This window comes from Erythranthe guttata, chromosome 2 (genome assembly GCF_056151865.1).
Source record: "Erythranthe guttata isolate IM_541 chromosome 2, IM_541, whole genome shotgun sequence".
In the NCBI taxonomy this organism is placed as follows: Eukaryota; Viridiplantae; Streptophyta; class Magnoliopsida; order Lamiales; family Phrymaceae; genus Erythranthe; species Erythranthe guttata.
In genome coordinates this window covers 17,025,592-17,049,810 of record NC_142534.1, presented here as the reverse complement: position 1 = coordinate 17,049,810, position 24,219 = coordinate 17,025,592, and the positions used below count along the sequence as shown (strand labels likewise).

Sequence of the window (24,219 nt, the reverse complement as noted above, 5' to 3'; positions counted from 1 at the left end):
CGTCGCCCCGTCGCTCGCCGCCCCGTCGCCGTCGCCCCGTCGTCGTCGCCGTCGCCGTTGAAGTCCACCGCCGTCGCCCGTCGCCGTTGAACTCCGTTGTTGCCCCAACCCCGCCACAACAATCTCACGAAAAACAAGTAAAAATTACTTTTTGAATTAATTTTTTTTTTGAAAAATAAATGTGATAAATATGATTTTATTGTTAGAATAATGAATTCAAGTCGTTTTAGAACATAGTTGATGATTCTAGGGTTCGATTGTAGCACTATTGTTGAAGGAGTTGCGGTTTTACAAAAATCGACCTGTACTTGTCGTTTTTTTGGAAAAATTTCGACACACTGGCGTCGAAATATCCGCTTAATATCGACACCAGAATGTCGATAATTTCAATATAATTCGACAGTTAATGAGTGTCGAATTATTTTGATATTTTCGACACTGCAGTGTCGATATAAAGCTGATATTTCGACCTGTACATGTCGATTTTTTGTACGTGAAATGAGGTGCGAAAAACGAGAAAAACGATCACAAAGTACAATATTTCTTACCTCTTTGTGTTCTTCGACCTTAGAATCCTCCATATTTATGTCTTGTGTATCCATAATGTCCTTCTTTTCAAGTTTTAGTAAGATTTGAGGGTTTTATGTGATAAGGGTTTTGGAGAATATGGAAGATTTTTTTGTGGAAAAAAATGTGTAGAATGAGGGTGAAGAAGAAGATGTTGGTGTTTTGTTGGGTGAGTGAGTTCCCTCTCTTTTTTCTTTTTTTTTTTATTCTTTTTTTTGTATTTTTTTTTGTCTTGCAATAGCAATTAACTTAATTTAAATTAATAATATCTAAATTATTATTGGGGTTATATTTGTAATTTCCAGTCTTGATCTTAGTAAATTTATTTATATTTTGGTCTTGCATGAAGTAAGGTCTTGCACTTAGTAATTTTCGTCTTGCAAATATCTGCAGCCATTTCTAAATGATACTAATACTATAATCCAATCAAATAAATTTGCAAGAAAAAAAAAATACTATTATATTCACATGCTTGCTTGGTGGATGGCTAATCATCATTCTTAAAGAGGGCATCATCAAATTCTGACCAATCAAATTCATGACACGTGGCTTCTGTTCCTGTAAGCATATCATCATCAATAATCCCCCCTTGATCAACAAAATCATCAAAACAATGTAGAATCTCTGGCAATGGCGATGAAGAACAATGATACTGTTCTGTAATAATTCCTCCCTCCGAAAATGCCGTCGAATTCGTCGAGAAATCTTGTTCGCATGGGAATATTAACGATTCGTTATGGCCCAAAATATCGTTATTCGTAGGCTGCATGTTCGAAGAATCTTTATCGTCGTTTTCAGATATAATATTCTTGAACAGAACAGCATCTTCGGCGTTGTTGTCTGAATGCTCGAGTTTTTGTCCGAAATCGATGGAGTTTCCGTCACTAGCCAATCTGTATCCGACAAATTTGCTAACGCCAGGCTGATTTTTACTATTGCCCGTACACGGAGAAGAACCGTTTTGCCCTACGCTTAGGAGCACGTTTCTCATTTGATCGCCGTATATTCTGAAGTTACGAGACAGTTGGAGCTTATTAGGGCGGTAATTTTGATTCCGCAAATTGTCGACTCCAATTCGATATGTGTAATCTTTTCTGCCAAGGCATTGTTTGGCAGTAGAAGAAAAATTATACGAACTTCGATGTAGATTAGGTTCAATCAGATTCGTATTCCAATAATCGAGCCTCGATGAAGAAGTCGACTGCATATTATCACATAAGCTCTTGAATTCGTTTCTTACAGCAAGTGAACCGAGGGCCGTTTCTTGAGCTCGTTTCATTCCGCCTCGAAATTTCTGCACAATGGTATTAGTATTAATTATAATCATTATTGCAATAGATTCGGAGATTTTCGATTTATATTTAATTTCGATTTTTGTTTTTTATGAAATCTTTTTCCTTAATGGTTTAAATAAAACTCCAACATTAAATATACAGATTTTCTAGTTCATGCTCTTCTTCCATTTCCTTTTTTTTTTTTTTAATTCCAAAACATTATTTTCTTATTTGTTTAAATATTTAAAAACAAATAAATCATTATTTTAATTTAACTAAATAAAAAACCTGTAAATGGCTGGCAACATTCTCTCTAGTAAGCCCCGGAACACCCATAACTTCGACGATTTTCTTCGGAACCGCCTCTGTTTGCCACCAAAAATATTTAAATTAAAAAAAAAATATTAACAATAATTCAATTTTAATAAAAAGAAACATGATCTTACTCTCATATCCTAAAAACTCAATAGCTTCAAGGAATTTTTGATGCATTTCAATAGTCCAAACGACCCTCGGTTTCTTTGCGACAGGGGTTTCATCTTCGCTGACATCATCTTTCTCGTTTATCCGTTTTTTCACTGCTTCATCGATAGGCGAACAAGTCTTGTTCGTTTCGACATTTTCTTCATCTTCTTCGAAATTTCCCACCATTTTATTTTTCTCTTTCTCTAACGCAAATTGCCAAAGATCATTAACGTCGTTTCTGCTCAAACCCTTTAAATCGTACGCAGCGAAACTAAGCTGTTGGCCGCCTTTCGGCGCTATCTTCTTCTTATCGGAACACATCACTGCAAGTGTAGCAAAATAAATAATTAATTAATCATTTGTCATGTTTTCTTTTAATGATTAATTTGTAAGAATTAATAAAATTAAACTTACATATGATAGGAAGATTGAGTTTTTTCTGAATGTGTTGTACAATTAGAGAGCCATCATCTGATTCTAACTTGTGAGCATTTGTTAGGACAAGGTCAAGTGTTTCTTTTGCCTCCCATATTGCATTTACAACATCCAATACACCTCCAATATGCAATACTAATTTAAAGAAGAAAATTAAAAATTAAAAAATTTAATAAAAATTTAGATAAAAAGAGAAGAAAAAAGAAGAAAAAGAAAAGATACCTTGAAAATTGCAGTGTTGGAGCATCTCAGACACAATGTTCTTGCATGTAATATCATCATTCACAACTAGGATACATATTCCTTTGGTTCCCATAGATTCTAACTCTCACTTAAGATGTCACAAATAATAAACAATCAGAGAGAGAGAGAGAGAGAGAGAGAGAGAGAGAGAGAGAGAGAGAGAGAGAGAGAGAGAGTAAATGACTTATACCTTTTGTGTATATATGACTAGAGAATGGTTTATATTAGAAATAACCCATTCTGTATATGATTTTATATAGGGTAAATTACAGCCACCTCCTGAGGTAAGGTCAAATTACGAAAAAACCCCTAATGTTTGGATAATTACAATCATCCCCTCAACTATGAGTCTTTTCTTACGCATCCATTCTAAGATGTCAAATTCAATGTAATCTTCTAGATTCTGTGGAATGTTGTCTAGTTTGTACTCGTTTTGTGCAAAAATGCAGTTTTTGTTGCACCACAATCTGATATTTATGAGTCAAGAGACACATTTTATGATTATCTTGTTTTAAAATGTGAAGTTCGAATAGGGTAAAATGGATACAAACTGAAGAATATTTCACATAATCTAGAATATTCTATTAAATTTGACACCACTCCTTAGTGGACGTGTAAGAATATTCATAGTTGAAGAATTATTATAATTACCTAAACATAAAGGGGTTTTTTTGTAATTTAACCTTACATCAGATGCCCGTAATTTACCCAAAGAAAAAAAATGGAAATACAGAGAAAAGGTTACAGCGCGTGATTACTAACCAAGATTCTGCATTAATTTCTAGTTATTGCATGTCATATGGCACAAGTCAATAATTACACAACCATGCACGCTATTTAGATTCTTTCATGTATTATTATCCAATTACAGCAAATTAAATTGCTAATTAAAAAAAAAGAAAAAGAAAAAAAAAAGAGAGTAAAAAGAAAACTATTGAATTTACAGAGTGTGACTAATGAGCTTAAACTGAATTAAGTAATTAACCAAATAAAAGACGGCGCCTCGCAGACTTTGAAAATGTCGAACTCGAACTATTCCTTTTGCCTTTAGAAGACGAACCAACAACACTAGTCTTATCTACATTCTCCTCAGCCTTAACGCCTTTCGTCGAACGATAAAACTCCGTTATACTCGTCTGTGATGATCCCGTTTTTTCAGGCGTTTTTACTTCACAACTCATCTTCGATTTCTTCTTTCTTGATTTCATCTCTTTCAATTCCTATCACATTATACACAACTGCGTAAGTAAGTTAGTGCGCGCGCGCGTGTGTGTGTGTGTGTGTGAGAGAGAGAGAGAGAGAGAGAGAGAGAGAGAGAGAGAGAGAGAGAGAGAGAGAGAGAGAGAGAGAGAGAGAGAGAGAGAGAGAGAGAGAGAGAGAGAGAGAGAGAGTGAGAGAGAGAGAGAGAGAGAGAGAGAGAGAGAGAGAGAGAGAGAGAGAGAGAGAGAGAGAGAGAGAGAGAGAGAGAGAGAGAGAGAGAGAGAGAGAGAGAGAGAGAGAGAGAGAGAGAGAGAGAGAGAGAGAGAGAGAGAGAGAGAGAGAGAGAGAGAGAGAGAGAGAGAGAGAGAGAGAGAGAGAGAGAGAGAGAGAGAGAGAGAGAGAGAGAGAGAGAGAGAGAGAGAGAGAGAGAGAGAGAGAGAGAGAGAGAGAGAGAGAGAGAGAGAGAGAGAGAGAGAGAGAGAGAGAGAGAGAGAGAGAGAGAGAGAGAGAGAGAGAGAGAGAGAGAGAGAGAGAGAGAGAGAGAGAGAGAGAGAGAGAGAGAGAGAGAGAGAGAGAGAGAGAGAGAGAGAGAGAGAGAGAGAGAGAGAGAGAGAGAGAGAGAGAGAGAGAGAGAGAGAGAGAGAGAGAGAGAGAGAGAGAGAGAGAGAGAGAGAGAGAGAGAGAGAGAGAGAGAGAGAGAGAGAGAGAGAGAGAGAGAGAGAGAGAGAGAGAGAGAGAGAGAGAGAGAGAGAGAGAGAGAGAGAGAGAGAGAGAGAGAGAGAGAGAGAGAGAGAGAGAGAGAGAGAGAGAGAGAGAGAGAGAGAGAGAGAGAGAGAGAGAGAGAGAGAGAGAGAGAGAGAGAGAGAGAGAGAGAGAGAGAGAGAGAGAGAGAGAGAGAGAGAGAGAGAGAGAGAGAGAGAGAGAGAGAGAGAGAGAGAGAGAGAGAGAGAGAGAGAGAGAGAGAGAGAGAGAGAGAGAGAGAGAGAGAGAGAGAGAGAGAGAGAGAGAGAGAGAGAGAGAGAGAGAGAGAGAGAGAGAGAGAGAGAGAGAGAGAGAGAGAGAGAGAGAGAGAGAGATCCGACCTTTTCTTTGATAAATTGGCTAGCCTTTTCGGGAAAAGCCTTTTTCACAAGCTCAATATCTTCATCAGTCGACAAAAAACAGCTCCCTTCATCAATATGAACATAAGGAACTTCACTCTCCTCCTCCATCAAATCAAGAGATTCGTCGAGCTCAACACAATCTTCACGTGCAATAAATTCTTCAGGAACTGCACACACTGCACCACTCGAAACTGTAGAAGCTTTCTTCCAGTTGACAACATAGGATTCGTGCCCGTATCTAACTTTAACACGCTGAATACTATGAAACTCGTATTGTCCATATAGCAAGTTATTATTTGTCGGATCCGAGGGCATATTTCGTAAATATATAGTCGATAGCATCTGAAGTAATCTTTGTCTAATATAAGATGGCTCCCAGTTTTGCTGATACGTTAGGTAATCGACCAGCATTTCTGTTCGTGGGATTTCCCATCTTATATGCATCTCATCATCTGCCAAAAAAATAATAAATAATAAATAAATAGTCCATCCGTAAAATATGCAAATGGCGAAATCGTAAATTAATGCAATTGCAACATACCAATCCCGTGATTATTGCTCATGTACATTTTTAGAATTTCATCGTTCGGAAAATTCTTCTGTGATGAAATCTTTCGACAAACTGCCATCTGCCAGCTCGCGTTTTTCTTCTTTGCTTTCACTTTCCTGTTCTGCCATCCAAAAATAAATAAAAAATTTAAAATCCAAAAGATTTTTTTTTCTTCATAGGAATAAGAAAAGAAGTGTTTGTGTAAATACCGAATCACACGACGAACAGAAACATTTGAATCCCACCGGTTTCTTCAAGCAGCTCTCGCCAAGTGGCGAATTGCAGTTTTCGCACGGAAACTTGAGATGGGCTTTCTTGTTGCCTGGATGGCCACAGTGGGAACAATGAGCTAATTTCGGTTTGGGTGATTTTTCATCGGAAAAGACGAAATTACCCCCATGATCGACGATATCTCGTTGGATGTCAAGTGGGCCTGCCCCGGCTACTTCATGCAACCTGTGGAGTACTTCGTTTTCGCTGAAATGTTTGACGAAACGAACTGCAGTGTCGAGCCCAATTCCCGTTATTCCATTTAAATCGTGATCGTTTCCGACCAATACAGAAATAGCTATTAAATGGTTTCGTTTGAGACCAAGCCCGGTTTCGATATCAGATATATTATAGCATTCGAATGGCTCCTGCACCAAGTTACGATGATTATATATCATTGAGAAAGAAAGAAACAAAAATACGACTAATATCAAAAAAATATCGAGAGCCACTTACTTTTGAGTTGGGTTGGATTCGTTTGATAACACAACGAGCACCGTAAAGAAACGCATCGCTGTCAGAAGTAATACAAGCATCGACATGCCCTTGTCGGTTTAATTGCGCACAGAGTGCTTCGGCTTCCCCTTTTGCTTTTAGAACAGGCATTCCAAGTAGTTCGAGCAGTTCCTATATTAAAGTAGACAAACACAACGAATTACGAGACGCGTCTTAAATTATCCTAAAATTTGGAGAATCGAACAAGGATTGACAACTCACCACACATTCTTGAATACATTTCGTAAACATTTTGTTCCTTTCGACTGATACACCCTCCTCCGCCTCGGGGAAGCTTGACAATTCAATACCCGATGATCTGAAAAACCGCGCTATCCTCGCATGAGATTTTAGCGGCGATGGAGTGCCGTCGAGTACGAAAACGGGGTATGCTCCAAACTGCAAATTTTTTTTTATGAATCTCACTCCAATTACTACCAATTTAACATCACAAGAACAAAAAAATATAAAAAAATTTGCCCAATGTTATGAATCTCACTCCAATTACTAACAATTTAATATCATAACAATTAAGAACAAAAAAAAAAAAAAAAAATCACACCCAAAAATTGGCACGTGTGTATTAGACTGATTAAAAACCATTTCATAAGTATCCTTGGAAATTATCAAAAAAAAAAAAAGTATCCTTGGAAATTAATACAGCTCCCGCTCACAAAATTCAAATGGAAAACCCTAACAAATTCAAATCCACTTATTAACAACTAAAAGAAAAAGAGCTCGAAAATTGTAAAAACTTAACACGGGCATAAGAGGGTTGTACCAAGGGGTAGAAGAGTAATTGTACCTTGGAGAAGAGATTGACTGTTCGGAAGAAGGTGAGGCGGATGTGAGGTTTTCTAGCATGCCCTTTAATGGCGGTCTCGTGCTGGACAACCCAGTACGACAAGTCCACCGCAACCCTTTTGTTCCTCAAGAAATCGAATCCTTCGAAACTGGCATGGGGTTTCAGCAAATCCCAAAAGTGCCCTCCAACGCCCATTGCAGCAGTGAGAGAGAAAAAAGATGGGCTTTTTTTTTTTTTTTTTTACAGAAAACCAGTGATTACCGAACGATCATGGCAAAGTAAAATTTTTAATGAAGAAGAGACGGAGCGTTTTTACTCTCTCTCTCTCTCTCTCTCTCTCTCTCTCTCTCTCTCTCTCTACTTTTCTTTTTCTTTTTCTTTTTATTTTATTTTTATTACTAGAAAGGAAAGTAACCGTTGTTGATGGATACGGGCCTTTCCTAATATTTGGGCCTAACTGAAACCCGTATTTGTTTTTTAAACAAATGAACAGGCCCGATTCAATAAGGCTACGAGTCTATTTGTAGTAGTATGTATATATGAAGTATTACAAGGGATTATTAGCATGAGCTCCCTAAAAAATATTTGGTACCAAATATAGAATATATAATATTTTTTATTTTGTTAAAAATCCTCTAATTGGATTTTGGTACTATTTATAGTCCCTGGAGCCCTTTAACTGGATTATATGACCGCTGCACAAACAAGTTTATCATTCATGAACTCATTGATAGATTATGGGACGACATTGAATAACTTACTTAGAGGACGTAAACAGAGTATTATCAGTACATGAAGATGCACTCCATAGAGAAGTGTATACACATGAAAAATATACAGTGCAAACAACAAGGAGAGCTTATAAGCTACGGTGCTTAGACAAAAAAATATGCACATACGAAAAATTTACAGTGAATAATATAAGAAGAGAGCTTAGTTATGTTCGGTGGTCATCTTCCATGAATTACTTACCTATTCACAATCATATCTCCCTCAAATCAAAGTGAACCACAAACTACTGTTCATATCCTCCAAAAGTTATTTACAAACACATATTTACTTTTCCGATGACTGTTGTGTGAGTGTGTGATAGTCGATTCTTATTCGACGACGAGATGACGGTGCGAGTCCTGATTTGAAATGATATTAGTGGTGAATGGTGTTTAACTAGTTGCCGCCATTTACAAATGGTATTTAATTTAATTATTGCCGCCATTTAACTTGAGTTAACACATAAATTTAATATAATAAAAAAAACATTGGAACTAGGGGACGTGAATGCACGACCAAAACTAACATAGGATACCATTTAATTTGTAATCACATCCAAAATAAACCTAGGCAGCACCACATGCAGCCCTCCAACTGGCACCCGCCACGTAGCAATCAAAGACCATTTGTGGGAAATCAAGTGGACAAGAAATTAAAAGAATTGATCTTCCCATATAGGCGAATCAATTGAAAATTTGATTGCACGAATGTAAATTAAATGTAATTCAATTATTAATTAGGTCCATGCATTTGATTCATACTTTTTCTCCAACACCTCCATAAGGCCCCCCATTCTTCATCTCTTCAACCACACATTTTAGTCAAAGTATAAATTAAATTCATCGACATAAGCAATTATTCCATGTATTTCTTTTTTTCTAGTAAGATATCACTGAAATCTATAAATTTGTCGGTGTTGATTCATAAAGTTTGTTTGATACTTCATCGGATCACCGTAAACATAAATAATCATCTCAATCTTGACCACAATCTTGTAATCTTGCTATTTTAACAAAATTAAAAAAAAAAGAAGAAAAAGAAAAAGGGCAAAAGGGCAAAAGGGTAAAAGCTACACTTAAATAATAATGATTCAAGTCCAACCCACTCGAACACAGGTATTAGCGAAAATTTGGGCCGACAGTGATGAACAAAATGAAAGGGTAGAATATCGGTAAAATTGAGAGAGCGAACTCGATAGAAACTAGAAAGTATTTAATTGCTTGTGCTTTTGTAAACCTAATAGGGTTTTTTTACATTTGCTTATATAGAGAGTCATTTATAGTGCTTATTTAATTTACAATCTCTATTTTCGTTTATGGTTACGATTGCTCAATCAAATCAATGATCTATAGCTACACTCTTTCCTTATCTACACATGGAAGTTATCTACGGATCTCACCCTTCAACGGTCATGAGATCAGTTAGTTCGAAGGCCTACGCTACTATCTTCGCCACATTGGGCCTTCGGCCCACTATTCCGAAAAGGTGGGGGTACGGCCCAATTGCCGAATACACCCCATCACTAACTATATATACTTATATTTTGTTTATCCGACTTCCATTAATTAATTAATTAATTGCTTCAATCGTGTCCCCTAATTCTCACTAAACATCCCGACAAACACCTAATCGGTCCTTAAACATATTGTAATTATCTGTTAATCCACAACTACAGAATAATTAAATTAAAAATAAAAGAGTGATCTTTGATCTGATAATGCAGCAACTACCTAGAAATTTCATGTCCCTCTTTACATGTGACAAAACCTTAAGTTTCATGCCAATGAACACTAAAATATGTCCAATTTATTACAAAAATAATATTTATTTTCCGACATCCTTCAACACACAATTAACCCAAAACTATTATAATAATATTGTTATTCCTTAATTAATATTTTTTTAATATATTAAAAAAAAAAATGAAAAACCCTAGTTGGGGAAGCATCAATGTCTCTACGTGTGGTTTGTCATTTTCCCCCATATGCATTGTTTCTTCTCTCCTACAAATATATGTGACTTTCTCTCTCACTCTAAACACAAATCTTTTTCTCGCTCTCTATACCAATTATTATCAACTTTTTTTTTTTCAAGAAACCAAACATGGCCTTAACATTTTTTCAAGAATCTGCGAAACTCGAAAACCGGCCGATGATGCTGAAAGATTTTCTAATCAGAGATGATTGTTTCCATAATTCATGTTCATCGTCGTCGAGTAATGGCGGCTTCCAAATGTACCCTAAGAGGAAACCATGCAAGTCAACGGCGGCGGCTGTTACTTCAAATAAGTCAACCAACAAACCCGGCCACATCGTACTACTCAGAAGCTGGTCGAGAAAAGCCGCCGCCGCCACCAGAACCTCCGCCGCCATCCACAAGGTGATCAAAGTTGTCAAGCTCTTCCACTTCGCCTCCGCGAAATCTCCGTTGCTCTTACCAAGAAAACTGAGCAGGAAGAGCAAGGAAGACAAAAACGGCGCCGTTTTGGGAGATGTGACGCCGGAGGTCAAAGTCAAAGTCAAAGTCAAGGACATTTTGCGGTGGAGATCGTTCAGGGATGTGGCGGAGGAGGATAACTGTTCGCCATGGGATTTCCCTTCATCTCCTAGCCGGAGCACCACCACCACCGCCACCGCCACCGCCACCACCACCACCACTTCAAGCAGCAAGAGGTCTAGCTGGTGCGACAGTGATTTTACTGCGGAGGAATCACAGCTGTGGGGCGGTGAAAATGGGGAGTTTCTGGGTAAAAAATGTTTTACTGCTACAAATACAACATTGACGAGTCCCAAGGTAATTTTTTTTTTCTTTTTCCACGTGGCATGATTAATTAAATGATTATGAAAATAATAAATTCAAACAATAATTGACTTTTATTTGTATTTAAATATGCATCGTTTTGTCGGTTGGTATATGTACTAGACCTTTTTCTAAACCTTTTACAGTCTGGTATACCCACCAAAAAATTATTTATTTACCCAAAACAATAATAAATAATTCCCTAAAATAATATTAACAAATAATAATATAATACTTATCATTTTAGAGAATTTTTCGGTTCCAAATTACAGTAGAACCTCGATAAATTAATACCCGATAAATTAATAACCTCGCTTAAATAATAAATTTTCCCGGTCCCGACTCGAGGACAACGTGCTAAATTAATAATTCTCTAAATTTATAAGATAATACACATTCGGAAATTTTAAGAAGCCCCATATAATATATAAATTAATAATGCATAAAAAGAATTCTTAAATTACATGGTACAATACATATTTTATAGATCTACGAAGGCTCAAAAAATATATTTTAATTGTTGCTTGTTTCTTGATGAAGTTCACATTGCCATCAATCTCATCCCTCATTTTTCTTAATATGGTTAGAATTTTTTGTATAGTTTTCTCATAACTCAACAGAAAATTGTTCAATACCATTGTTGCTTTAAGAGTTTCGGTTCGTGAAACAGGCTCTATAGTGTATTGAACTAATGGTACAACGAATAATATACACGTAAAAAATAAAAATAAAACGTGTTTACTGAAAATAATAATAAAAATAATTTCATAAATTAATAAGTTATTAATTAATATATAAATTAATAATTATTAATTTATCGATAAGTTAATATTTCGCTAAATTAATGAAATTTTGATGGTCCCAACTGTATTAATTTATAGAGGTTTAACTGTATTTGTCGCTTTAGAATGTCAATTATGCATTATTCACATTTTTTTTCAAATTGCCATTTACCGCTCTTAATTCATTGAAAGATAATTAGTACGCTATTTTAGTCGCTTTTTATGTATTTAATTAGCTATATATAATTTATACATATTTATTGATTTTCTTAATACACGTGATAAATCTAAAATGACAAATACTTGCCTTTTTTTTTCATGTGAAATGCAGGTTGGGGATTTTTCAATTGAAGAATACGAACAGAAAAGCCCGATTTCAGTTCTCGATTCTCCATTTCAAGAAGTTGAAGAATACAAGGAGTTAATAAACAAAAGCCAAGACAACAATGAACAAGTCATGCTATTGGATTTTTTCATGCATGAGATCTCAAACCTAGATTACCATGGTAATTATGTGAATCATGATAATGTGAAATTTAATTACGACGAGGTTTTGAGGGTTGCAAAATCATGGGTAAATGGAGAAACATGCGGCGAGTCATACGATTGGGATAATACGGAAGACAAGAGAGAGTCCTATGTTAAAGATATCGAAAAAGGCGTGTGTTGGAAAAAATTCACACAAGATCGAGAAATCGTGTCTAATGAATTGGAAATCGAGATTTGGGAAGAGTTAGTATACGAGCTTTTGATCGATTTTTATGATTAATTAGTGGAAACGGACACTTGTATATCAGTGACGGATCGAGCATACGGGCGCGAGCTTTTAGCCCTCGTTGATTATTCGAATAGTGTAATATTATATATTCTTACAAAAATTTTAGTGTATATTTAATTTTGTCCAAACAAAATTATATGGGCCGCATATTAGATGATCAAGAAAGGCCTTTCGGTTGATTTTGGCCCATATCTTATACTTAACAGCCCATTAATGCTAAATGGGTCAAATGTTGCACATAGCCCAATATTTATAATGTTCATCATATTTAATATTTATAATAAATTATATGTTCGGAATGAATATTTATTTTAAAAAAAAAAAAATCAAAGTTCTGCACCTATGTACTTGTAGATCATAGTGTTAATTTAACACACGGTGACCTCTGTGCATTGGCTTTAATATATTCATAAATTATAAGTGTAATATATACAAGTCTACAATTTAATTTTCAACTCATTTTAGCCTAAGTATTCACGCGAAACTCGACTACTTTCTTCCGTTTCAAATTAAGTATCGTTTCAGAGAATTTTAGTGTTTTTTATTATTTTTTAATTTAAAATTTTCACATTGGAACCAATCAAATTTCTTGAATTTTCACCTATTTGGACAAAATAATCCCACGTGCAAAATTATGCACATTTCACTTGTCCCTCCACAAATTAGTAATTACAGCTTATTTAGAAATTATATTTTAAAAAAATTAAAATTAATATTAAAAGAGAGGGAACTGTAGTACAAAGTACAAAACCATGCCTCCATTTAAGCTAGCCATCTGCATTGTCCACCGCAATCAAGAAGTAACTACTAGTAGTTAATAATATTTAAATATCTTAATTTACCTAGTTTTTTTTTTTTTTCAAATTCAATTCATGATTTCATATTATTCAAAATATAGAGTTTATTTAGGAAAAATAATAAAATATATACCCTTTTAAAAATTTATGACAAAATTGGTGTTAATTAGAGAATTTATTTAAAACTCATTTAATTATATGGCAACTAATCACAATTTCGAGTATTTATAGAAAATAATTATGTATCAATTTGGTAACATTAAATAAAATAAAGGTAAAAGATTGATTAAGGGCGACCCATATGAAAATGTTGGATCACATCAATCCAATTCAAAATATAATGAAATATCCATGAAATCCTTCTATAATATTTATATAATAATAAAATGAAATTCACATACTTTTCCAGACTAGACAAAAATGAAAAAACATAGCATAAACTATTTTCTTTTAAAAGTCAAATAAAATCCCACATGGAAGACTCTCACGTGACATGCACCCTCCCCCATCATGAAATCATCTTTGGTAAAATCTTAGGTGGGGCCCACAGGCACACGGTTCATGCAGTGGTGCCGCTTGCAGGAGATCATATTTTTTAATCTCAAAATTATTTACTTGCCTAATTAGCTACGATACCTTTAATTAATTATTGTTTATTATGAAAATCCCTTTTTATAATCACTTTCTCTCTCTACTTTTTCTCTCTCTTACACAGTGCACAAAAAGCTGCTTAAAAGACTGAGAAAAACTCACCAGCTTCTCTCTCTAAAAAAGCGTGTATATAAATGAAAAATTATGCGGATGAATGAATTTAAAGTAATTATTTTTTGTTTTCTTGTTTGTTGACGTAGTGGAACCGATACGTTTTCTTTAAATTCATTAATCCGCCACCGTTTTTCTCTCCTTTGTTCTTGGTCCTTCTGTAACTCCATAAAAGTCAACACTCTCTCTAAACACCTTGAAATCAAACCCTGAAAAAACTTTGATTTTTTAGAAATCACCCCTAGAAATCAACACATGCAAAACCCATTTCTGTGTGATTGAAAAGAAAGGAGCTTTTTTTTATTTATTTAATTTTTTTCCGAAAATTAATTAAGGGAAAAAAAATGAAGAATGAAGAGCAGGCTCGTACACTGTTTGGAATCTCGCTGAGTGGACGGCCCAGATGGCAGCAATTCGTCATTTGCTCATCTGGGTTTTTCTTTGGTTATCTCGTTAATGGCGTCTGTGAGGTAATTCCAATCTCTCTCTCTCTCTCTCTCTCTCTCTCTCTTCTGGTACTATTTTGAAAAGATTCCGAATTTATGATTTTGGTTTTGGTTTCAAGTGATTTAAGAGGGTGAGTTTTAGTTTCTTGACTTTTGTTTATGGAATTAGGGAATTTAATTGATGACTTTATTCCTATGGTATCTTTTGTTTTGGTGGGTCAAGCTTGTTTTTTGTTTGCCTTGGTCAAATATTTCTTTGTCAATTCAAATTCAATTCTCTGTTTTTTCAACTTTGATGTTTACCTTCAATTTCTCTCTCTCTGTGTGTGTGAGAGAGAGAGAGAGAGAGAGAGAGAGAGAGAGAGAGAGAGAGAGAGAGAGAGAGAGAGAGTATTTTAACCAAGGGTGAGATGTTTGATGCATAAATTACTGACTAATAAATTGACTAATTCATTCATCTGTTTCAGGAATATGTCTACAATAGGCTCCAATTCAGGTCCAAATTCAATTCCATATAACTTCTTTACATACGCAATTAACTTTCGTTCGAACCTTTCTCCAACACACTCGAATAAATCCGGTTCCAAATAATTTGACAAAATTTTCGTAAAAAATTGCAGCTACGGATGGTACTTCACCTTCGTGCAAGGTTGGGTGTACATTCTCCTAATTTATCTCCAAGGATTCACTACAAAGCAAATGGTGAATCCGTGGAAAACTTACGTAAAACTCTCCGGTGTACTAATGGGATCTAATGGTCTCACAAAAGGCTCACTCGCCTTTCTCAACTATCCAGCTCAGCTCATGTTCAAATCCACCAAGGTAAAAGAAAAAAGAAAAAAAATCCCGTTATTTTCGCCTTTTTCGTAATCGGTTACCTTTCCTCTAACTAATTGCAATTTTTTTCGGTTGCATTAATTAGGTTCTGCCTGTGATGATAATGGGGGCTTTTATTCCGGGTTTGAGACGAAAGTATCCGCCATACGAATATGTATCTGCTGTTCTTTTGGTGATCGGTTTGATTCTTTTCACACTAGCGGATGCACAAACTTCGCCGAATTTTAGTGGAGTTGGTGTTGTGATGGTATCTGGTGCGTTGATTATGGATGCCTTTTTGGGGAATCTTCAAGAAGCCATCTTTACTATGAATCCTCAAACAACACAGGTGTCGTAAACACGATTTTTTTTTTCTTTTTTTGTGCTTTCGACTTTCGTTTGTTAAAGCACTCAAAGTTAAATTTTGGGTTTTTATTTATTTATTTATTTATTTATTTATTTATTTTGCAGACTGAAATGCTATTTTGCTCGACATTGGTGGGCATGCCATTCTTGATTCCACCGATGCTATTTACCGGAGAACTATTCAAGGCTTGGAATTCATGTTCTCGGGTATATATATATTTATCTCTCAAAAAAGCCCTTTTCTTTTTTGATAAAAAAAGAATAAAAAAATTAAGAATTATATTTGTTTGTATTGTAGCATCCCTATGTGTATGGAGTTCTTGTTTTCGAAGCAATGGCCACCTTTGTCGGACAAGTATCGGTCCTTTCCCTAATTGCACTGTTTGGTGCTGCCACCACAGCTATGGTACGTTTCGTCTCATAAATTTCCAAAAAAATCGAATCTTGAAATTATATAAATCACTACTCGGTTTTTGATACTTTGATTCTTGAAAAAAAAATTCAAAAAAAAAAAAAAAAAAAAAAAAAAAACAGGTGACGACAGCAAGGAAAGCGGTGACTTTACTGCTGTCGTATTTGATATTTACGAAACCTTTGACCGAACAACACGGGACTGGACTTTTGCTAATAACAATGGGGATTGTGTTAAAGATGTTGCCTGATAGTAACAAACCTTCGAAGAAGCCCTTGAACTCGAATTCTCAGACGAACAATGAAAATGTATCTCAAAGTGAAGAAGATGACAGGTTTCGGATCGAGGATGAACAAGAAACGAGACCCTTGGTCTGAAATTTATTTATTTACATTTCAATCTAGATATATATTATTAGTAATGTTTCATCATGTAACCAAAAGTACTAATTAATGTTTTCATTTTTCGCCATTACATTATTTTTTGTTACTTCTTTGGTCGACTACGCAGAATCCCAATTTACTAAATAAATTCATAGATGCTTTAATGATATACACAATTAAATGGGATTGAACATAATTTAGGATTTGAGTTCCAAAGTTTAAATTTGGACCTCTGTTTGGATTTCGAAATTGGAAGATTGTAAATTGCAGCATTTCTATTTTCTTATTTATCTATAATATATAATAATGCATGATAATATTAATATTGTAAATGCAATTTTAGTGGGAAAAAATGGAATTCTTTTTGAAATTTAAAATTGAATCAAATATCAAAATCCTACTGGCTATGGGCTAATACATTTCGATTAAGGACAATAATAATATAAGGCTGCGGCTATATGCAATGCTAATTTCATTTGTGTAAGACCAAATTAAAGAAATATTCTAAAAGATTTCATTTTATAATTGGCTTTAATACTAATTTCATTTGTGTAAGACCAAATTAAAGAAATATTCTAAAAGATTTCATTTTATAATTGGCTTTTATGTGCTCTAGCTTGCTGATACATGGTAAGCAATTACTATTACTTAATCTATCAGACAAAAGAAAAAAAATAGTAATTAAGATTATTTGTGTGAATGCAGTGCCCAAGATTTGGCCAAAGTATTGCAATCCAAATCCGCCACATTTGAATTAAGGACATTCAGTCTACTTGAAGACTCGGAGTAATGGAGTATGAAATCTAAAGACCAAATACGCCACATTTCAATTATGGACATTCAGTCTACTTGAATACTCAGAGTAATGGAGTATGAAATCTAAAGACGAGGCTGCTATTAAAGTGATGGAGTACGAAATCTTTTTACGCAAGACTCTTCATAAGTTTTCTTCATAAGTTTTAGTTCGTGTCTCTTCCTCTCTCATTTAAAAATCTTTTGTTACGCGAGTCTTGAAATCTTCTTATACATGTTTGTTCCAGTGTCGCTGGCTAATACATTTTGGGTAAGGACAATACTAATATAAGTGTATTCCTATGATAAGGATTGATTTTATCCTACCGCATGGGCTCAGTTTCTAGAGCATCTAATGAAATTAAAATTCTAGGGTACATTCTAAAAGACAAACATAATAAATATTTGCATGGGTTAGTTTCTAGAGCACCTAGTGAAAGTTTCTAGAGCACCTAATGAAATTAAAGTTCTAGGGTAAAGTTCTAAAAGACAAGCATAATACATATTTTCAGTTAGCTATTTGCCGTTAATCATGTAACGCCAATAATTGGGAAATGTTAATAAAATTGGTAAATTCGAAAATAAACACAAAATATACCTCCGTATCAATAATTATTGCTTTCAAATTTAGTAAGTGTTACTTTCAAACGTAGATTCTTGAATTTCTTTTTCATAATTTGTCAAAATTTTGAAATCTTTAGATGAAAAAATTTGGAAAAGTTTTCAAAAGATCGAGAAAATAATTTGTTAAAAACTTAAATTTTGTAGGAGAAGGAGGAGACAACACGCTCACACTTAACGGGAACGGATGTAGTCCTTTTACAACGGCGCCGTCATTTTCCATAACGGAGTTGAGATTATCGGGGTAATTGGATCATTGGAAATTCCGGTGAAGTGCAAGTCCATTGCAAACCGGTGATCAATAGGATAATTCGTCGTCAGACGACTTATATCTTCGTCAACTTCTACCCCGTTTTCGTATGACCTATTCGAAACCATACAGAGTTCGCAGAGAATATGGGACTGCCAAGCCTCGAAAAATCTGAACACGCAAAATTATTACTATAAATATTATTATCTGAAACCACGAGATACGTATCAAGTTAAAAAAAAAAAAAAAAAAAAAAAAGCCAAGAATTAAGTGAAAAAATCATATTCTCAAATCTCACGAATCCTTTATATTTTGTGGTGGGCATGCCATTCTTGATTCCACCGATGCTATTTACAGGAGAACTATTCAAGGCGGACAAGTATCGGCCCTTTCCCTAATTGCTCTGTTTGGTGCTGCCACCACAGCTATGGTACGTTTCGTTTCATAGATTTCCAAAAAAATCGAATCTTGAAATTATACATATGACAGCGAGGAAGGCGGTGACTTTACTGCTGTCGTATTTGATATTTACGAAACCTTTGTCCGAACAACACGGGACTGGACTTTTGCTAATAACAATGGGGATTGTGTTAAAGATGTTGCCTGATAGTAACAAACCTTCGAAGAAGCCCTTGAACTCGAATTCTCAGACGAGGAACGAAAGTGAAGAAGATGACAGGTCTGAAATTTATTTATTTATTTATAGTTCAATCTAGATATATATTATTATTAATGTTTCATCATGTAACCGGAAGTACTAAAAAAATTAATTAATGTTCTCTTATTTTTTTTGGTACTTGCAGAATCCCAGTTTACTTTGTGTCACTCATTACAATCATGTTATGAAAATGTATTTGTCTCTATGTTTGAGTCAAGAATAGCATTATAAACAGTAATTAAGCATCTAGGGTTGAATAATTACTGAATAAATTAATAGAGTAATTTACAAAAAAAATGGTTTTAAGACGACAAATAGAAGTTGCCGGGCAGGTACTTGGAAAAGCCTTTGATGAAAGATTCGGTGGGACCCAATTCACGAGAAGGAGGAGACAACACACTTGCACTTAACCAGAACGGATGTATTCCTTTTACAACGGGGCCGTCGTTTTTCATAACGGAGTTGAGTTTATCGGGGTAATACTTGAGCACTGTATTCCCATTTGGCTCAACCATTTCTATCTCAAATGCAGGAGAGAGCGTTCTTCCCATTACTCGTACGTAACACACACTGCACAAATCGAAATAAATCAACATTCGTTTCTTTTTCAGCATATATTTAATAATTGTTTAATTAGCAAGTAAACTTACCATATATGGTATAATCCATTTGGATTTTGTTGAACCCTACCCATCAACTCAATCTGCAAATATGCACGCGAACAAAGCACGGGTTCTGGTAGCTTGAATGGTTGCAAACTATTCTCCTGTGAAGATTTTTTTTAAGAGATTGTTTTTTTCTTTTTCAAAATCAAATCAAGATTTTAATAATGTAATATTACCTGGATCATTGGAAATTCCGGTGAAGTGTAAGTCCAAGCAAACCAGTGATCAATAGGATAATTCCCCGTCAGACGACTTATATATTCGTCAACTTCTACCCCGTTTTTTGTATGACCTATTCGAAACCGCACAGATTTCGCAGAGAATATGGGACTGCCACGCTTTGAAAAATCTGAATACGCGAAATTATTACTAATAAATATTATTATCCAAAATCACGAGATACGTATCAAGTTAAAAAAAAAAAAAATACCTTGAAACGGTTGAATATCAATTTCAGTAATAACCAAGATGCCAGGTTTTAACTTATATATCAAAGTCTCGTGTCCATCGCGACTACGCTGTCCTTTGCTTGCCCAGTAACAATTTTCTCTATTGTATCTATCCGTTGGATAGAGAGTATTCTCACGACTTCGATTCGAATAATCGTTGGTGCTCGACGCACTAATTGCAAGGTCTATACAATCCCTTGGTGTAACCTTCGATTTAGTGACCGCTTCCATTAGAGACGAATATACCTTTTGATTCCTCTCGATAATCTCCCTCTCCTTGGGCTCCACTAACTTGTTTTTCCTTCCACTTGCATCCGATATGGCAGCAACTTTCGAGTACTGCAGCATCTTTTTTAAGCGCAACCGTTTTGCAAGTCTGTTTGCAGTAACTGAAATATACATATATGTAATCAATTACAACAACAACAAAAAAAAAAAAAAAAAAAAAAGAACTAGGTCAAATTGCGTAATCGAATAAAAAATAAAATTTGGAATAGTATCGGTTACCAAATTGGCGCCAATAGCGTGACACGGCACCGGCACGAACTAGGTCAGCCTGGTCATCTAAGAAGCTCATGATATAGATGGATAGTTCTTCGTCGATCAGTTGCAGAAAATCGAACCCAGTATAATCAAACCCAGTATAAAATCTCTTGTGACCATCCATTGCTCTGTATTTCATTGTCATTGTCAAGATAAGATTAAATAATCCAATTTATTTTATAGATATTCAACAAAAAACCTAACTAAAAGGCATAATATATTTAAGGGTCGATCCGACAAGTTGTTGAGATATCAGACATCAAACAAATCCCTATTATTTAGTTAATAAAATAATAGGTTAGGATAGGTAATTGTGAGAAGTTCAACATGTTGCCCTAAAAAGTTTATAAATTAGGCTAATACCAGAATTCTTCTTTTCCCTCTTCAAGTTTCAATCTTTTTTAACAAAGATGAAATTAGAATTCAAAGTACTCCGCATAAATCAATAATTTCAATTGAATTCAATTAAAAAAAAAAAAAAAAAAATAAACAAAACAAATTTGAGCATCATAAGATCTATGGAAGAATTAAAGAATTGAAGCAAAGGGAGAGAAAAATCGCACCTCTGTGAGAAAAAAGAAAAACAACCGAACGAGAGAGAGTAGTATGTACTTGTTTGGTATGTACTTGTTTGGTATGTCCTTGTATATATATATGGGTAATAATATTACCATGATTTTTTACCTTTTTACCATAACTATTTACCTTTTGTACTATTCCTACCCAATTGAAAAAAAATAAATTAAATTGTTGTGCTCGTGCAAAAACATGCGAGCATTTCAACATTGCTCATCTAATTTCACACGAGCACTGTTGAAATGCTCGCATATTTTTGCACGAGCATCTTATAATTCAAAAAAAAAAATTATAAAAAAAAAAAATTAAAAATTAAAAATGCTCGTGTAAAAACACGCGAGCGGTTGAAAAGCGTTCGTGTGAAATCACACGAGCCCTTTGCAACCGCTCGTGTGTTTTACACGAGCAATAAAAAAAACTTAACAAGGCCTGCTCGTGTGGATTTACACGAGCGCAGTGGATGCGCTCGTGTAAATTCACACGAGCAGGCCAAAGTCCGATTTTTTTCGGTTTTTTTTTCGGATTTGTAATCTACATAACAAGAGGATCGTAAAAACGTAAAAATTACCTCCGATCTGTCGACGATTTGCACGGGCTTTGCGAAAGAAAATCGAAAGGTTGAGAGAGTTTTTGAGTTTTTTCACTTTTTGTTTTTTGAAGAATGGTAAAAAATGTGCGTGACTGTTTAATATGTGCCTGCACAAATCATTTCAGTATATATATATATATATATATATATATATATATATATATATATATATATATATATATATATATAAAATATAAGATAGCGGACAAGGTGGGTGCATACGAGGTGGGTGTTAGAATCCTTCGTAATTTTTGTGTTGGGCTTTAAAGCCCAACATAATATCCAAGGTTAACTAATTGGAGCGTGTGCCATCCACAAGCCCTTAATACATAAATTGGCCCATTATAAGTTCACACGTGTACCGACGTTGATCTTTGACCACCTTAAACTTCTCACAACCATCTGGGCTCTCGACACGTGTCACTCCACCACCATGCATCCCGACACGAATCACTTTTCTTCACCCAAAAAAATCTGCAAATAATCGATTTCTTTTTTTCTCAAGAAAATTAGCTGAATAATTAAGTAGAGAAATAATCAAGAATGGCCGGAGACGACGTCGTTCCGTTGCTGCCGCCGTTAATTAACGGCGATATGGGAAAAAATGGACGGCCGAAAGAGCCGTGGAAAGGTGAGTTCGTGAAGAGCATTGTGTACGCCGGCCTCGACGCTATCATCACCTCGTTTTCTCTCATCTCTTCCATCTCCGCCGGCCGCCTTTCCTCCGGTTAGCTTTCCTGCAATTCCCTACAGTTTGAATAATATTTGAGATTTCCAAAAAAAACCAAAATAATAATTAATTATTGTTTCATATGTATTAATGCAGTTGATGTACTGGTGCTGGGATTTGCGAATCTAGTGGCGGACGGAATCTCGATGGGGTTCGGAGATTTCATGTCGACGAGCACCGAGAGAGACGTCGCCGCCAAGGAGAGATCCGTCACTGAATGGGACGTCGAAAACTGCCGGAGGAATCAGCAACAAGATTTAGTCCGGCGGTACCAGTCCCTCGGGATGAGCACCACCGACGCCGCCGCGGTCGTCGGAATATTCGCGAGATACCCGGACATACTCGTCGGAGAAAAGATGGCCGCCGAGAAGGGGATTCTGACGCCGGACCAGACGACGGAGAAGCCGTGGAAGAACGGTCTCGTCACTTTCGCGGCGTTTCTGTTCTTCGGTTGCGCTCCGATCCTGGCGTTCATCGTACTGATTCCGTTCACGAATAGCGACAAAATGAAGTTCGTCGGAGCGTGTGTAATGTCGGGATTAGCCCTGGTGTTTTTGGGTATTGCCAAGGCGAAGATTGCGGGTCAAAACTACGCCGTTTCGGCGGGTATTATGCTCTTCAACGGTGCGATTGCTGGTGCTGCTGCTTATGGGATCGGGTGGACCCTACGTAATGTGGCTGGCTTGCAAGAATAATCAATATTTTCATTTATTTTAATTTTTGTTACATTAATTAATTAATATATTTTCAATTATATTGCTTTTGTGTTTTGAGAACTATGGTGTCATAATATCTATGATTGAATATGTTTTGAGGTAATTTTGTAGAGGTTAATATAGTTTATGTTCAAGGCAAATTTTAATTATTATTTTAAACCAACAAAAAATCGACAAATTAAAGTGCAAGAGAAATTGAAATAGACTATGATTTTAAAATTATTAATTAAATAGACTATGAAGAAGATGGCGGCGTGTCTTTCCGGTGAGGCGGAGAAGAGGCCGACCACGAGTCAGCTGATGGAATTCCGGTTGTTCCAGTATCAGAAGGATGTTTGGCTAAGCTGATGGAGGATTGCTTGCAACAAGGCTAACTAGTTTTTTAGGTTTTGTAGATAGATTGCAATTTTTTTTTTTATGATTTATTTTTTATTTTTTTTTTAAATGTGAAAAGTTATAGTTTTTATTTTGATGGAGTGAATTAAGTTCCAATATTTAAATTCAACTCTTGTTAAATAATGAATACTACGATTATAACTGATTTTATATATTTGAAAAATTTGATGTATTTACTAATGTAGGTAAATTAGTATTTAAAATCTAAGGAGACGAGTTCGGTTATTACTTATTCCAAAGTGATCGAAAAATAACACGATTTCAAACTCTTGCAATTTTTAATTGAAACTTTACAAATATTTACTTGTTTTCCCAATTTTTTGTTTAAAAAACAGAATTAGGGTGTTGTCCCGAACCTCGAAAATTTGTAACCTAATGCATATTCGCGACATACTTGTCGATTTTTGTTACGCTAATATATATATATATATAAATAAGTATATATACCAAGGTCAAGATGAATATATCTATAGATGAATATATCAATTGTTTTTTTTTTTTTTTTTTCTAAGAATGAAGATTAGGTTTTAGTTTTATAGATTAAGTCTTGAAGACGAAGAGGTACTATGTATATATATGAGGATTATATTTCAAGTATGTTTGAGGTAATTATTGTTATTTAATTTTGATGATTTATATGTTTAATTAGTTTTGCTTCTTTTAATTTAATTTAATTGATGAAATAATTAAATTATATGGTAGAATTCTAATTCAA

At 35.1% G+C, this 24,219-nt stretch overlaps 6 protein-coding genes across 6 annotated transcripts; 3 read left to right on the top strand and 3 right to left on the bottom strand.

Moving 5' to 3' along the window:
- Positions 1–1,054: 1,054 nt before the first annotated feature.
- Positions 1,055–3,156, bottom strand: LOC105963986 (uncharacterized). The gene is made up of 5 exons (XM_088815060.1): positions 2,964–3,156; positions 2,721–2,876; positions 2,288–2,629; positions 2,112–2,206; positions 1,055–1,942 (listed from the first exon to the last, which is right to left on the bottom strand). The coding sequence occupies exons 1-5, from the start codon at positions 3,055–3,057 to the stop codon at positions 1,055–1,057; spliced, it is 1,575 nt and encodes a 524-aa protein (XP_088671186.1). The 5' UTR covers positions 3,058–3,156.
- Positions 3,157–3,735: 579 nt separating this feature from the next.
- LOC105963749 (5'-3' exonuclease family protein) lies at positions 3,736–7,795 on the bottom strand. Its single transcript, XM_012988197.2, has 7 exons — positions 7,408–7,795; positions 6,825–7,001; positions 6,564–6,734; positions 6,047–6,475; positions 5,829–5,958; positions 5,267–5,739; positions 3,736–4,204 (listed from the first exon to the last, which is right to left on the bottom strand). The coding sequence occupies exons 1-7, from the start codon at positions 7,600–7,602 to the stop codon at positions 3,965–3,967; spliced, it is 1,815 nt and encodes a 604-aa protein (XP_012843651.2). The 5' UTR covers positions 7,603–7,795; the 3' UTR covers positions 3,736–3,964.
- A 2,424-nt stretch (positions 7,796–10,219) lies between these two features.
- LOC105963748 (uncharacterized) lies at positions 10,220–12,670 on the top strand. Its single transcript, XM_012988193.2, has 2 exons — positions 10,220–10,971; positions 12,091–12,670. Exons 1-2 carry the CDS (start codon positions 10,282–10,284, stop codon positions 12,526–12,528), a joined length of 1,128 nt encoding a protein of 375 aa, XP_012843647.2. The 5' UTR covers positions 10,220–10,281; the 3' UTR covers positions 12,529–12,670.
- Positions 12,671–13,959: 1,289 nt separating this feature from the next.
- On the top strand, positions 13,960–16,625 carry LOC105963747 (UDP-galactose/UDP-glucose transporter 4). The gene is made up of 8 exons (XM_088814023.1): positions 13,960–14,150; positions 14,432–14,566; positions 15,010–15,038; positions 15,163–15,364; positions 15,465–15,707; positions 15,830–15,931; positions 16,023–16,130; positions 16,259–16,625. Exons 1-8 carry the CDS (start codon positions 14,130–14,132, stop codon positions 16,511–16,513), a joined length of 1,095 nt encoding a protein of 364 aa, XP_088670149.1. The 5' UTR covers positions 13,960–14,129; the 3' UTR covers positions 16,514–16,625.
- A 2,397-nt stretch (positions 16,626–19,022) lies between these two features.
- On the bottom strand, positions 19,023–21,099 carry LOC105964033 (F-box protein At4g00755). The gene is made up of 6 exons (XM_088815082.1): positions 21,061–21,099; positions 20,462–20,625; positions 19,936–20,343; positions 19,682–19,854; positions 19,491–19,606; positions 19,023–19,410 (listed from the first exon to the last, which is right to left on the bottom strand). Exons 2-6 carry the CDS (start codon positions 20,619–20,621, stop codon positions 19,143–19,145), a joined length of 1,125 nt encoding a protein of 374 aa, XP_088671208.1. The 5' UTR covers positions 20,622–20,625; positions 21,061–21,099; the 3' UTR covers positions 19,023–19,142.
- A 1,042-nt stretch (positions 21,100–22,141) lies between these two features.
- On the top strand, positions 22,142–23,156 carry LOC105964032 (uncharacterized). The gene is made up of 2 exons (XM_012988529.2): positions 22,142–22,389; positions 22,489–23,156. Exons 1-2 carry the CDS (start codon positions 22,206–22,208, stop codon positions 23,085–23,087), a joined length of 783 nt encoding a protein of 260 aa, XP_012843983.2. The 5' UTR covers positions 22,142–22,205; the 3' UTR covers positions 23,088–23,156.
- Positions 23,157–24,219: the final 1,063 nt, after the last annotated feature.

Excerpts from the sequence above, each read along its gene's own strand:
- LOC105964032 (XM_012988529.2), top strand. The coding sequence starts at position 22,206 with ATGGCCGGAGACGACGTCGTTCCGTTGCTGCCGCCGTTAATTAACGGC. Across the intron at positions 22,390-22,488 it reads CGCCGGCCGCCTTTCCTCCG|TTGATGTACTGGTGCTGGGA; the intron begins GTTAGCTTTCCT and ends GTATTAATGCAG.
- LOC105964033 (XM_088815082.1), bottom strand. The coding sequence starts at position 20,621 with ATGGATGGTCACAAGAGATTTTATACTGGGTTTGATTATACTGGGTTC. Across the intron at positions 19,855-19,935 it reads TGATATTCAACCGTTTCAAG|ATTTTTCAAAGCGTGGCAGT; the intron begins GTATTTTTTTTT and ends TCGCGTATTCAG. Across the intron at positions 19,411-19,490 it reads AATGGATTATACCATATATG|TGTGTGTTACGTACGAGTAA; the intron begins GTAAGTTTACTT and ends CGATTTGTGCAG.
- LOC105963749 (XM_012988197.2), bottom strand. The coding sequence starts at position 7,602 with ATGGGCGTTGGAGGGCACTTTTGGGATTTGCTGAAACCCCATGCCAGT. Across the intron at positions 7,002-7,407 it reads CAGTCAATCTCTTCTCCAAG|TTTGGAGCATACCCCGTTTT; the intron begins GTACAATTACTC and ends AAAAATTTGCAG. Across the intron at positions 5,959-6,046 it reads TCTGTTCGTCGTGTGATTCG|AACAGGAAAGTGAAAGCAAA; the intron begins GTATTTACACAA and ends TTTGGATGGCAG.
- LOC105963748 (XM_012988193.2), top strand. The coding sequence starts at position 10,282 with ATGGCCTTAACATTTTTTCAAGAATCTGCGAAACTCGAAAACCGGCCG. Across the intron at positions 10,972-12,090 it reads CAACATTGACGAGTCCCAAG|GTTGGGGATTTTTCAATTGA; the intron begins GTAATTTTTTTT and ends TGTGAAATGCAG.
- LOC105963747 (XM_088814023.1), top strand. The coding sequence starts at position 14,130 with ATGCGGATGAATGAATTTAAA. Across the intron at positions 14,567-15,009 it reads TCGTTAATGGCGTCTGTGAG|GAATATGTCTACAATAGGCT; the intron begins GTAATTCCAATC and ends CATCTGTTTCAG. Across the intron at positions 15,708-15,829 it reads TGAATCCTCAAACAACACAG|ACTGAAATGCTATTTTGCTC; the intron begins GTGTCGTAAACA and ends TTTATTTTGCAG.
- LOC105963986 (XM_088815060.1), bottom strand. The coding sequence starts at position 3,057 with ATGGGAACCAAAGGAATATGTATCCTAGTTGTGAATGATGATATTACA. Across the intron at positions 2,630-2,720 it reads ACTCAATCTTCCTATCATAT|TGATGTGTTCCGATAAGAAG; the intron begins GTAAGTTTAATT and ends CTACACTTGCAG. Across the intron at positions 1,943-2,111 it reads AGGTTTTTTATTTAGTTAAA|AAAATCGAAATTAAATATAA; the intron begins TTAAAATAATGA and ends TCATAAAAAACA.